The sequence below is a fragment of the Pseudophryne corroboree genome, chromosome 1, assembly GCF_028390025.1.
Source record: "Pseudophryne corroboree isolate aPseCor3 chromosome 1, aPseCor3.hap2, whole genome shotgun sequence".
NCBI classification, from domain to species: domain Eukaryota; kingdom Metazoa; phylum Chordata; class Amphibia; order Anura; family Myobatrachidae; genus Pseudophryne; species Pseudophryne corroboree.
Window position 1 is genome coordinate 50,668,824 of NC_086444.1, and position 14,055 is coordinate 50,682,878.

Genomic DNA, 14,055 nt, shown 5'->3' on the forward strand with positions numbered 1-14,055 from the left:
AGGGAGAGGGTTAGTTTCAGGCTGATGGGGGGTTAGGGTTAGGCACTAGGGGGAGGGTTAGTGTCAGGCTGATGGGGGGTTAGGGTTAGGCACTAGGAGGAGGGTTAGAGTCAGGCTGATGGGGGGTTAGGCACTAGGGGGAGGGTTAGGGTTAGGCTGATGGGGGGAGTTAGTGTTAGGCACTAGGAGGAGGGTTGGTGTCAGGCTGATGGGGGGGTTAGGGTTAGGCACTAGGGGGAGGGTTAGAGTCAGGCTGATGGGGGGTTAGGGTTAGGCACTAGGGGGAGGGTTAGGGTTAGGCTGATGGGGGGAGTTAGTGTTAGGCACTAGGAGGAGGGTTGGTGTCAGGCTGATGGGGGGGTTAGGGTTAGGCACTAGGGGGAGGGTTAGTGTCAGGCTGATGGGGGGTTAGGGTTAGGCACTAGGAGGAGGGTTAGAGTCAGGCTGATGGGGGGTTAGGGTTAGGCACTAGGAGGAGGGTTAGTGTCAGGCTGATGGGGGGGTTAGGGACTAGGAGGAGGGTTAGAGTCAGGCTGATGGGGGGGTTAGGGTTAGGCACTAGGGGAAGGGTTAGAGTCAGGCTGATGGGAGGGGTAGGGCTAGGCACTAGAGGGAGGGTTAGTGTCAGGCTGATGGGGGGAGTTAGGGTTAGGCACTAGGAGGAGGGTTAGTGTCAGGCTGATGGGGGGGTTAGGCACTAGGAGGAGGGTTAGTATTAGGCTGATGGGGGGTTAGGGTTAGGCACTAGGGGGAGGGTTAGAGTCAGGCTAATGGGAGGGGTAGGGTTAGGCACTAGGGAGAGGGTTAGTTTCAGGCTGATGGGGGGTTAGGGTTAGGCACTAGGGGGAGGGTTAGTGTCAGGCTGATGGGGGGGGTTAGGCACTAGGAGGAGGGTTAGTGTCAGGCTGATGGGGGAGGTTAGGGTTAGGCACTAGGAGGAGGGTTAGTGTCAGGCTGATGGGGGGTTAGGGTTAGGCACTAGGGGGAGGGTTAGTGTCAGGCTGATGGGGGGTTAGGGTTAGGCACTAGGGGGAGGGTTAGAGTCAGGCTAATGGGAGGGGTAGGGTTAGGCACTAGGGAGAGGGTTAGTTTCAGGCTGATGGGGGTTAGGGTTAGGCACTAGGGGGAGGGTTAGTGTCAGGCTGATGGGGGGGTTAGGGATAGGCACTAGGGGGAGGGTTAGAGTCAGGCTGATGGGGGGTTAGGGTTAGGCACTAGGGGGAGGGTTAGTGTCAGGCTGATGGGGGGGTTAGGGTTAGGCACTAGGGGGAGGGTTAGTGTCGGGCTGATGGGGGGGTTAGGGTTAGGCACTAGGGGGAGGGTTAGTGCCAGGCTGATGGGGGGTTAGGGTTAGGCACTAGGGGAAGGTTTAGTGTCTGACTGATGGAGGGGGTTAGGGCTAGGCACTAGGCGGAGGGTTAGTGTCAGGCTGATGGGGGCTTAGGGTTAGGCACTAGGGGAGGGTTAGAGTTAGGCTGATGGGGGGTTAGGGTTAGGCACTAGGGAAAGGTTTAGTGTCTGACTGATGGACGGGGTTAGGGCTAGGCACTAGGCGGAGGGTCATTGTTAGGCTGATGGGGGTTAGGGTTAGGCACTAGGGGAAGGGTTAGTGTCAGGCTGATGGGGGGTTAGGGTTAGGCACTAGGAGGAGGGTTAGAGTCAGGCTGATGGGGGGAATTTGTGTTAGGCACTAGGAGGAGGGTTGGTGTCAGGCTGATGGGGGGGTTAGGCACTAGGGGGAGGGTTAGTGTCAGGCTGATGGGGGGGTTAGGGTTAGGCACTAGGGGGAGGGTTGGTGTCAGGCTGATGGGGGGGTTAGGGTTAGGCACTAGGGGGAGGGTTAGTGTCAGGCTGATGGGGGGGTGGGTTAGGCACTAGGGGGAGGGTTAGTGTCAGGCTGATGGGGGGTTAGGGTTATGCACTAGGGGGAGGGTTAGTGTCAGGCTGATGGGAGGGGTAGGGTTAGGCACTAGGGGGAGGGTTAGTGTCAGGCTGATGGGGGGGTTAGGGTTAGGCACTAGGCGGAGGGTTAGTGTCATGCTGATGGGGGGTTAGGGTTAGGCACTAGGAGGAGAGTTAGTTTCAGGCTGATGGGGGCTTAGGGCTAGGCACTAGGGGGAGGGTTAGTGTCAGGCTGATGGGGGGTTAGGGTTAGGCACTAGGGGGAGGGTTAGTGTCAGGCTGATGGGGGGGGGGTTAGACACTAGGGGGAGGGTTAGAGTCAGGCTGATGGGGGGTTAGGCACTAGGGGGAGGGTTAGTGTCAGGCTGATGGGGGGGTTAGGGTTGGTGTCAGGCTGATGGGGGGGTTAGGCACTAGGGGGAGAGTTAGTTTCAGGCTGATGGGGGCTTAGGGCTAGGCACTAGGGGGAGGGTTAGTGTCAGGCTGATGGGGGGGTTAGGATTGGTGTCAGGCTGATGGGGGGTTAGGGTTGGCGTCAGGCTGATGGGGGGGGGTTAGGCACTAGGAGGAGGGTTAGTGTCAGGCTGATGGGGGGGTTAGGCACTAGGAGGAGGGTTAGTGTCAGGCTGATGGGGGGGTTAGGGTTAGGCACTAGCGGGAGGGTTAGTTTCAGGCTGATGGGGGGGTTAGGGTTAGGCACTAGGGGGAGGGTTAGTTTCAGGCTGATGGGGGGTTAGGGTTAGGCACTAGGAGGAGGTTTATAGTCAGGCTGGGGAGGATTAGGGTTAGGCACTAGGAGTAGGGTTAGTGATGGGCTGATGGGGGGTTAGGGTTAGGCACTAGGAGGAGGGTTAGAGTCAGGCTGGGGGGGGATTAGGGCTAGGCACTAGGGGGAGGGTTAGTGTTGGGCTGATGGGGGGTTACGGTTAGGCACTAGGAGGAGGGTCAGAGTCAGGCTGGGGGGGTTAGGGCTAGGCACTAGGCGGAGGGTTAGTGTCAGGCTGATGGGTGCTTAGGGTTAGGCACTAGGGGGAGAGTTGGTGTCAGGCTGATGGGGGGTTAGGGTTAGGCACTAGGGGAAGGTTTAGTGTCTGACTGATGGAGGGGGTTAGGCACTAGGAGGAGGGTTAGAGTCAGGCTGGGGGGTGGGTTAGGCACTAGGGGGAGGGTTAGGTTTCGGGGGGGGGGGCACGTTTATGGATAGGCAGTGGGACGGGACATTTAGAGTTTTGCTGGGGGGAGAGGTTAGGCACAGGGGGGTTAGGCTGCAGGAGGTGGCGATGGTTAGGCTGCCTGAGGGGGCAGTTAGGGTTTGGCTGCGGGAGGGCTCCTAACGGTCATGTGTTTAAAAAATGACAGTTGGGAGCTGATTGGATGGAGCACCATTTATCATACATAACGAGTTTTATCACTCGTTGATAAATGGGCCCCATAATGTTTATTTTAAGGAGCCTTTTTTTCTGTGAAAAATAGTGTTTAGAAACTTTGCAATATGGATTAGTCAAGTTATCACAGGATAACAGGATTAGTTGATATACAGTACAACTTTGACCGTTTTTTAACTAATCCTGCTATTGCGTGACTAATTGCTATCCTGTGCTGTCCTGTGACTAATTAGAAAAATAAACTTTCAGCTTCCAAAAATTTATTTATTTTATAGAATTTAGGAGTAAATGTACTAAGCAGTGATAAGAGTGGAGAAGTGAGCCAGTGGAGAAGTTGCCCATGGCAACCAATCAGCATTAAAGTAACATTTACAATTTGCATACTATAAAATTATACAGAGCAGCTGATTGGTTGCCATGGGCAACTTCACCACTGGATCACTTCTCCACTCGTATCACTACTTCATACATTTACCCCCTAGTGAGAAATTGTATCTGTTGTTTAACATAGCATAATATGGGGCCTATGTTGTAACAATCGCTGCATCGGCGGACTTGTGGTCAGTAATGGAGTGGGGTTTTTTCTTCCTCAACAAAATAATCTCCACTATGTATTAAAATGTCAGTCACCGGGACAGCGGTGGCGAGAACGGCTCTCCCTGTGACATCGGAGTCCTTCACCTTTTTTCAAAAGACTCCACCTAAGTGTCTGACACTGGTACAGGCTTACAGGCTTATTTTGAAAAATGACACAAGCTGATTGGCTGGTAGTTTATCTCTCTCCACTTTATCTCTGTGGCTTAGTACATCTGCCTCCACAGCATGACAGTAGTGGCAGTGCAGCTAACAGTGGATAGCCGCCTCTCGGCAGAGTGGGGAAGGAGCCGTTCCGTCTCGACATCTACCTGCACTGCTAACCGCATAGCGCCAGCCCTGCTCCCTGCGGTCTTCTTTCTCTGACCCCCTGTTTGAGTAAATATTTATTCATCCGTCCTCTTCGTAAATTCTGCTGCTCTCCAAGTGTCTCTGTCATTCTATACAACGCTGCCACTTCCAATCAGTGCAAACCAGTCCAGAAGACTAACAGAATGTGCGGTGCTGAGATCGTCGCAAACACTGACGCACTACTGCACCCAGCATGCAGGTTCAACAGGATCTTCCTTATGTATGCATCATTGGAATATGCAGCGGCCCATTCACATCTAGACTTGTGCACCTTGCATCCAACATCTGGTTCCCAGGCATCTACTGCCAGTATCGGACTGGGGCATGTAGGGCCCACCGGGGGAATGCAGTGGTAGGAACCCATGTTTAGGGGTGTGGCCAATCTCTAGAGGGGGTGCGCCAGCTGCCACATTGGTTTGCCTAACCATTTTGCATGAGTTGGTCCTCTAGATAAATATATACAATAAATACTGTAGTGTATGCAAGATAATGTGCTATATTAGTAACAGCAGAGTCTGGAACCTGATCCCTAGGGGAGGGGGTGGGGCCCCAGTAAGTAGGGCCCACCGGTGGTTCCCCTGTACCCCTGTGGGCCAGTCCAACCCTGTCTACTGCCGATACTGTAAATCAATGCTTCCCAACCTCGGTCCTCGAGTACCCCAACAGGTCATGTTTTCCAGGTCACCTAGCAGTTGAACAGGTGAAGTCATTACTCAATGAAACATTTTAAAAGACCCACAGGCGGAGCAAATTATTTCACTTGCAATCCTGTGAGGAGACCTGGAAAACATGAACTGTTGGCGGTACTTCAGGACCAAGACTGGGAACCACTGCTGTAGATCATTGGCGGCTTTTCCAGCAAACATAAGTAACATTGCAACTTCTCCCCTGTCCACTTCTCTCCACTCTTTAGAAGGTTTGATACATTAACCATTACGAAACTAGAAACTGTGACTCTATAAAAACAATCATACATTGATATACGTTAGACAACTTACCATTTGCCTTTGCCCATTGCAGGTTTCGTGCCAGAGATTCAGGGAAGCAGGCCATCTGCTGTATGGGGTCTGTCAGTGCCCTTCTAGCTGATAAGCTGCTGCGAATCTCAAGAGCTTGCATTCCTTGTGTGAGCAGGCATCGTCCCATGTCTGCGGACAGCGGCATAATATTATTACGGGTGTTTGCAATCAACCATGCTTCATATGTTGCCTGTTCTGGCACACATTATACCAAATTAAAAATAAATAAATAAAGATGTGTCTTTAGTCTTTATAGAAAATATATGAGAAGGCAGGTCATTCTGGGCAGGGGAAGAACAACATGCAGCCAATCAGATCAACAGAATGTTCACAGCAGCATGGAGTATTTCAGGAAATGTGTGATCTGATCTTGTAATAGATGGTCAATGACCACACATGGACATGTATGACTGCCTGGATATTTGAGATCTGGACACCCCCACCTGTGTCATGTACAGTGGGGGTCATTCCGACCCGATCACTCGCTGCAGTTTGTCGCAGCGCAGCGATCGGGTTGGAACTGCGCATGCACCGGCGCCGCAGTGCACCGGCGCACGGCAGCCGTCGTTGCCTAACGAACGCCTCTGAGGCAGAGGCGGTCGCTGGGTGGGAGGGGGCTGGACGGCGGCGTTAAGCTGCCGTTTAGGGGGAGCGGTCCGGCCAAAGCAGGCGTGGCCGGACTGTTGGGGGGACGAGCCGTGGCGGCTGCGTGATGTCACACGCAGCCGCTGTGGGCCGGTGAGTGACGAGTAGCTCCCGGCCAGCATGCTAAAGCTGCGCTGGCCGGGAGCTACTCTTGAAGTGCAAAGGCATCGCCGCTGTGCGATGCCTTTACACTTCTGCAGGGAAGGGGGGGGCACTGACATGCGGGGCGGACTAGCCCCGTGTTGGGCGTCCTCCCGCATGTCAGTGTGAATGATCGTAGCTGTGCTACATTTAGCACAGCTACGATCAACTCGGAATGACCCCCAGTATGCGTATGGTCCAGATGCCCTGCTGCAATTGTTAATTCCTATAAATGGTAGAAATTGACTTTTATTCTTTTAGGCAACACAAGGCAAACGGACGCGCTCATCTGCATTCCACTGTTCCATTCAGACGTCAGCACTACATAACCCGCAGGGAAACAGTTCTCACCTTCTGCTACCTGATCCAGCAAAACGGTGATCTTCTTGTTCTCTAATAAGCGTTTTTTCAAAAACTTCATAAAAATACCATTTGCTAGATCTGAATGTTGAATTTCAAAAGCTTCCGCACCTTGGCACCTAGAGAAATGAATACACAAATAACGGTATGATGAAAAACTAAAGAGATTTAAAAAGCAAATGATCCCGTGCAGTGTCTGCCAGAATATTTAAAGGCTGGCAGATGCTAATAGTTCTATCAATGTATCACTAGCGGCCAATGAGGAGAATGATTACACTGAATAGTTCTAGGCGGGCAGCCCGGTGGAATTGTGCGTGAATTTAAAATGTAATTTCCCTATGCCTCAAGTTTGGTTCTTGTGGGTGAGTTTTTGGATGGTGATATGGCGGTCGCACACGAGAGATCCATCTTGTGGGCTTGTAGCTAGAGCTCTGTGCTATTCTGAGCCGTGCGTATGGGAAAGGAAATCCTGTTCCTGATGGATCTCTAGCCCCAAGCATGGAACCTGAGCTGCAAGTGCCTTTACCAATGGTGACAGTTGGGGCTGTGGACGGAAAGACAGTACATGGAGCAACTTCCTGCTAGCAGCTGCGCAGAACCTCACACTCAGCCTACGGATACTCACATTACGTAAGTAGTAAATCTGGCTTATGCGGCTTTCCGCAATTACAGCCACTTGCCAGCCGATTCAGAATCCGTTCTACGGTACCCTCTTTGACCACTGAGAACTGAATAGGCCCCATTAAGATTAGATACATTTTTTCAACTTAAATTGAATCAGAAATACTGTTAGTGGAGGTTTTACGCGCTGTCATATACACTGTAAATGACGCCAGTGATTTCCAAGCGACACAAAATGAAGGTGTAAAAAAATATTAAAAACGTCAAAACCTTATATTTCCTGTATTCTGCAGAAACAGAAAGAAGTTACTTGGACTATATTCAATCTGCAGCCGACAGAAAACGCTGCTTCCCTTTATAATTATAACTCTGGTGCTTACTGTCAAGTAGATGAGAATATACGAAGACCGAAGGGCGGTCAGTGACACATTCATACATACAATAGGGGGTATCTGATGGACATGATGGCTTATTATCGCCCTTGTTTAGCTGGCAATTTATATTTAATTATGGCTGCTTTACATAAATATATATTTATACAGGCATGGACAATTTCGTTGGGACCTTTCCATGATAAAAAGCATAACTTGTGTTTTTTTTCCCTTTGGGGGACAATGTGTTTGGGTTTTTTTCTTGCAGGGAACAATGTGTTTGCTTGTTGTCCTTGTGTGGGACAATGTGTTTTGGGGCTTTCCTGTGAAGGACAATGGTTTTTTTTTTTTTTTCTGTGGGGACCAATGTGTTTGGGGGTTTTCCTGCAGGGGACAATGCGTTGTTTTTTTCCTGTTGGGGACAATGTATTTGGGGTTTCTCTTGTGGGGGACAATGTGTTTTGTTTTTTTCCTGTGGGGGGACAATGTTTTCTCTGTGGGGGCCAATGTGTTTGAAGTTTTTTTCTTCCTGTAAGGGACAATGTGTGGGGGCCAATGTGTTTGGGGTTTTTCCTGTGGGGGCCAATGTGTTTGGGTTTTTTCCTGCAGGGGTACAATGCGTTTGGGGTTTTTCCTCTCGGGGACAATGTATTTAGGGTTTGTCCTGTGGGGTCAATGTGTTTTGGGTTTTTCCTGTGGGGGACAATGTTTTCAATGTGGGGGACAATATGTTTGAAGCTTTTCCTTTGGAGGACAATGTACATTTTACTGCAATACATGCCACATCGCAGTATGATGAGCATGGCTACATCTGTATTTGTTTGTTTTTCTTGTGGGGGACAATGTGTTTGTGTTTTTTCTATTGAGACAAAATGTTTGTGTTTTTTTCCTTTGGGGGCTATTGTGTTTGTTAGTTTCCCTGTGGAGGACAATGGGGGTTATTCAGAGTTGATCGCAGCAGTAAATTTGTAGCAGTTGGGCAAAAAACCATGTGCACTGCAGGTGTGGCAGATATAACATTTGCAGAGAAAGTTAGATTTGTGTGGGTTATTTTGTTTCTGTGCAGGGTAAATACTGGCTGCTTTATTTTTACACTGCAATTTAGATTTCAGTTTGAACACACCACACCCAAATCTAACTCTCTCTGCACATGTTATATATGCCCCCCCCCCCCCCCCCTGCAGTGCACATGCTTTTGCCCAACTGCTAACAAATTTGCTGCTGCAATCAACTCTGAATTAGGCCCAACGTGTTTGGGGTTTTAACTATGGGAGACAATGGGGGAGATTCAAATGTTTGAAAAGTCGGTTGGGTGTCTGTTTTTTCCTATTAGATAGGGAAAAATAGACATCCAATTGACTTTTCAAACATTTGAATCTCTCCCAATGTATTTGGGGTTTCTCCTGTGGAGAACAATGTGTTTTTATTTTCCTGTGCGGGACAACGTGTTTGTTTGTTTTCCCTGTTGGGAACAATGGGGGTAATTCAGACCTGCTCACTCGCTAGCGTTTTTTTTCAGCGCTACAATCAGGTCAGAACTGCGCAACAGTATGCAACGCAATGCGCAGGCGCTACGCACAGGTACAACGCGGATTGCCGCTCAGCGATGGGTTTGTGCGAAGAATCTATTTGCACAGGCGATCGCAAGGAGATTGACAGGAAGAAGCTGTTTGTGGGTGTCAACTGACCGTTTTCTGGGAGTGGTTGGAAAAATGCAGGCGTGTCCAAGCATTTGCAGGGAGGGTTCCTGACGTCAATTCTGGTCCCGGACAGGCTGAAGTGTTCGCAGCGGCTGAGTAAGTCCTGGGCTACTCAGAGACTGAACAAGATCTGTTTGTACATCTCTGCTACACATGCGTTCGCACACTTGTAAAGCGAAAATACACTCCCCTATGGGCGGTGACTATCTGTTCGCAGCATTGCAAAAAAACTCTAGCGAGCGATCAGGTCTGAATTAGGCTCAATGTATCTGGGGTTTGTGTTTATCCTGTGTGGGACAATGTGTTTGGGGATTTTCCTGTGGGGGACAATGTGTGTGGGTTGTTTTATTGTCTTGTGGGTGACAATGTGTTTGCGGGTTTTTTTTCCTATGAGGGACAATGTGTTTGTTTTTGTTTCTGTTTCCTGTGTGGGGCAGTGTTTGAGGTTTTTTTTTGTCTTCTGGGGATGTGTTTTTTTCCTGTAAGGGGCAATGTTTTTTTTCCCTGTGGAAGCCAATGCGTGATTTTGGTGGTACAGTCCCCATACTCTTTTTATGCAATGCCACATCTTTTGGCACATCATGTTTTCTTTTTTGGCCGCTAGCAAATGTGCCTACTTGGTAGATCATGAGCGCTTTTCAACTTTTAGAGTAGATCACTGAGTACAAAAGTCTGTCTTCCTCTGTACTACAGTATATTCTATTCTAGATGTCTTATTAGGGAAAAAAAACCCAAAGCAAAATATGTTTTTTAAATGTATTTTAGTCTCTGCTACGCTATTGGATAAATTCCGTCCAGTTGTATTTTCAATGCAGAACAAAAATCAAACAAACCGGTAAAAATTTTTACAATTTTATACCGTTTGTACTCTAGTTTATTAATTTACTGATTGGGAAATGTAGGTCTCCATTAGTTATTATAGGTGGTACTATTGCCCATAATTCTGTAACATCCATCAACGCAAGCACAAAAGAACTATATCATTGCTGTGTAGTCTTTATTTATTTTACTCACTTAAGAACTATTTTGTATTTATTACCTGCACAATCTGTGGGCTATAAAAAACCTTAGTAATATTTTTAAAACGAAAAACAAAAAAGTAAAAAGCACAGAAAAGAAGAAAATCAGTCATTAAAATACTTATCCCTTTAGTATACACTGTATACTTTAGTCTTTGTAGTCTAGTTTACTATGTATGTAGGAAAAGTATGTGCGGTAAGTATTTTAATTACCAGTTGATCAACTTTTTAATTATCACTTGTAGTGTCGCAATAGAATAAACTCATTCTACTGATTATTACAATATTTACATACAATACTATAATATTTAAATATGAAATAGCTTCACAAATAGAATGAAAACTAATTACAATATACAGTATCAAAAATCCTTGAATTATTTGAAGCGTTTACACAAGGTGAGCTGAAAATGATACAACAGATACACACAGCCAACCATTCCGAGCTGTTCGCTCACTAGCTGCTTTTAGCAGCAGTGCAAACGCTAAGCCGCCGCCCTCTGGGAGTGTATTTTAGCTTAGCAGAAGTGCGAACGAAAGGATTGCAGCGCTGCTACAAAAAAAATAAGATTTTACTCACCGGTAAATCTATTTCTCGTAGTCCGTAGTGGATGCTGGGAACTCCGTAAGGACCATGGGGAATAGACGGGCTCCGCAGGAGACTGGGCACTCTAAAAGAAAGATTAGGTACTATCTGGTGTGCACTGGCTCCTCCCTCTATGCCCCTCCTCCAGACCTCAGTTAGGATACTGTGCCCGGAAGAGCTGACACAATAAGGAAGGATTTTGAATCCCGGGTAAGACTCATACCAGCCACACCAATCACACCGTATAACTCGTGATACTATACCCAGTTAACAGTATGAAATATAACTGAGCTTCTCAACAGATGGCTCAACAAAAACCCTTTAGTTAGGCAACAACTATATACAAGTATTGCAGACAATCCGCACTTGGGATGGGCGCCCAGCATCCACTACGGACTACGAGAAATAGATTTACCGGTGAGTAAAATCTTATTTTCTCTGACGTCCTAGTGGATGCTGGGAACTCCGTAAGGACCATGGGGATTATACCAAAGCTCCCAAACGGGCGGGAGAGTGCGGATGACTCTGCAGCACCGAATGAGAGAACTCAAGGTCCTCCTCAGCCAGGGTATCAAATTTGTAGAATTTAGCAAACGTTGTTTGCCCCTGACCAAGTTGCAGCTCGGCAAAGTTGTAAAGCCGAGACCCCTCGGGCAGCCGCCCAAGATGAGCCCACTTTCCTCGTGGAATGGGCTGTTACTGATTTAGGATGCGGCAATCCAGCCGCAGAATGCTCCAGCTGAATTGTGCTACAAATTCAGCGAGCAATAGTCTGCTTAGAAGCAGGAGCACCTATTTTTTTGGGTGCCTACAGGATAAAAGACGAGTCAGTTTTCCTGACTCCAGCCGTCCTGGAAATATAAATTTTTAAGGCCCTGACTACGTCCAGTAACTTGGAATCCTCCAAGTCCTTAGTAGCCGCAGGCACTACAATAGGTTGGTTCAAGTGAAAAGCTGATACCACCTTAGGGAGAAACTGGGGACGAGTCCTCAATTCTGCCCTATCCATATGGAAAATCAGATAAGGGCTTTTACATGACAAAGCCGCCAATTCTGACACACGCCTGGCCGAAGCCAAGGCCAATAACATGACCACTTTCCACGTGAGATATTTCAAATCCACAGTTTTAAGTGGCTCAAACCAATGTGATTTTAAGAAACTCAACACCACGTTGAGATCCCAAGGTGCCACAGAAGGCACAAAAAAGGGGCTGAATATGTAGCACTCCCTTTACAAATGTCTGAACTCCAGGCAGTGAAGCCAGTTCTTTCTGGAAGAAAATCGACAGAGCCGAAATCTGGACCTTAATGGAACCCAATTTTAGGCCCATAGTCACTCCTGACTGTAGGAAGTGCAGAAAACGACCCAGCTGAAATTCCTCTGTTGGGGCCTTCCTGGCCTCACACCACGCAACATATTTTCGCCAAATACGGTGATAATGGTTTGCGGTTACTTCTTTCCTGGCTTTTATCAGCGTAGGAATGACTTCCTCCGGAATGCCCTTTTGCTTTAGGATCCGGAATTCAACCGCCATGCCGTCCAACGCAGCCGCGGTAAGTCTTGGAACAGACAGGGCCCCTGCTGTAGCAGATCCTGTCTGAGCGGTAGAGGCCATGGGTCCTCTGATATTATTTCTTGAAGTTCTGGGTACCACGCTCTTCTTGGCCCATCCGGAACCACGAGTATCGTTCTTACTCCTCGTTTTCTTATTATTCTCAGTACCTTTGGTATAAGAGGCAGAGGAGGGAACACATAAACCGACTGGTACACCCACGGTGTCACTAGAGCGTCCACAGCTATTGCCTGAGGGTCCCCTGACCTGGCGCAATATCTATTTTTTTGTTTAGGCGGGACGCCATCATGTCCACCTGTGGCCTTTCCCAACGGTTTACCAACAGTTGGAAGACTTCTGGATGAAGTCCCCACTCTCCCGGGTGGAGGTCATGTCTGCTGAGGAAGTCTGCTTCCCAGTTGTCCACTCCCGGAATGAACACTGCTGACAGTGCTAAGACGTGATTTTCCGCCCATCGGAGAATCCTTGTGGCTTCTGCCATCGCCATCCTGCTTCTTGTGCCGCCCTGTCGGTTTACATGGGCGACTGCCGTGATGTTGTCTGATTGGATCAGTACCGGCTGGTTTTGAAGCAGAGGCCTTGCCAGACTTAGGGCATTGTAAATGGCCCTCAGTTCCAGAATATTTATGTGTAGGGACGACTCCTGACTTGACCAAAGTCCTTGGAAATTTCTTCCCTGTGTGACTGCCCCCCAGCCTCGAAGGCTGGCATCCGTGGTTACCAGGACCCAGTCCTGTATGCCGAATCTGCGGCCCTCTTGAAGATGAGCACTCTGCAGCCACCACAGTAGAGATACCCTGGTCCTTGGAGACAGGGTTATCAGCCGATGCATCTGAAGATGCGATTCCGACCACTTGTCCAAGAGGTCCCACTGAAAGGTTCTTGCATGGAACCTGCCGAATGGAATTTTGCTTCGTAAGAAGCTACCATTTTTCCCAGGACTCGTGTGCAGTGATGCACCGATACCTGCTCCTTGGCTTTCTCCTGCGGGAGAAACACTTTTTTTCTGTTCTGTGTCCAGAACCATCCCCAGGAACAGCAGGCGTGTGGTAGGAACCAGCTGTGTGTATAGAATCCATCCGTGCTGTTGTAGCACTCCCGAGATAGTGCTACTCCGACCAACAACTGCTCCATGGACCTCGCCTTTATAAGGAGATCGTCCAAGTACGGGATAATTAAAAACTCCCTTTTTTCGAAGGAGTATCATCATTTCTGCCATTACCTTGGTAAAGACCCTCGGTGCCGTGGACAGTCCAAACGGCAGTGTTTGGAATTGGTAATGGCAATCCTGTACCACAAATCTGAGGTACTCCTGGTGAGGATGGTAAATGGAGACATGTAGGTAAGCATCCTTGATGTCCAGGGATACCATGTAATCCCCCTCCTCCAAACTTGCAATAACCGCCCTGAGCGATTCCATCTTGAACTTGAATTTTTTTATGTATGTGTTCAAGGACTTCAAATTTAAAATGGGTCTCACCGAACCGTCCGGTTTCGGTACCACAAACAGTGTGGAATAGTAACCCCGTCCTTGTTGAAGTAGGGGCACCTTGACTATCACCTGCTGGGAATACAGCTTGTGAATATGCCTCTAGCACAGCCTCCCTGCCTGAGGGAGTTGTCGGCAAGGCAGATTTGAGGAAACGGCGGGGGGGAGACGCCTCGAATTCCAGCCTGTACCCCTGAGATACTACTTGAAGGATCCAGGGATCCACCTGTGAGCGAGCCCACTGATCGCTGAAATTTTTGAGGCGGCCCCCCACCGTACCTGGCTACGCCTGTGGAGC

At 48.7% G+C, this 14,055-nt stretch overlaps 1 protein-coding gene across 4 annotated transcripts in view; it reads right to left on the reverse strand.

Moving 5' to 3' along the window:
• The window catches only part of MALT1 (MALT1 paracaspase), a 183,583-nt gene that overhangs the window by 10,667 nt on the left and 158,861 nt on the right, over positions 1 to 14,055 (reverse strand). For all 4 annotated transcript variants that reach the window (XM_063959446.1, XM_063959435.1, XM_063959428.1 and 1 more), the window contains 2 exons: positions 6,389 to 6,516; positions 5,231 to 5,380 (listed from right to left, as the gene is read on the reverse strand). In XM_063959446.1, coding sequence (XP_063815516.1) covers positions 5,231 to 5,380; positions 6,389 to 6,516 — 278 coding nt within the window. The remainder of the gene's footprint in view (positions 1 to 5,230; positions 5,381 to 6,388; positions 6,517 to 14,055) is intronic.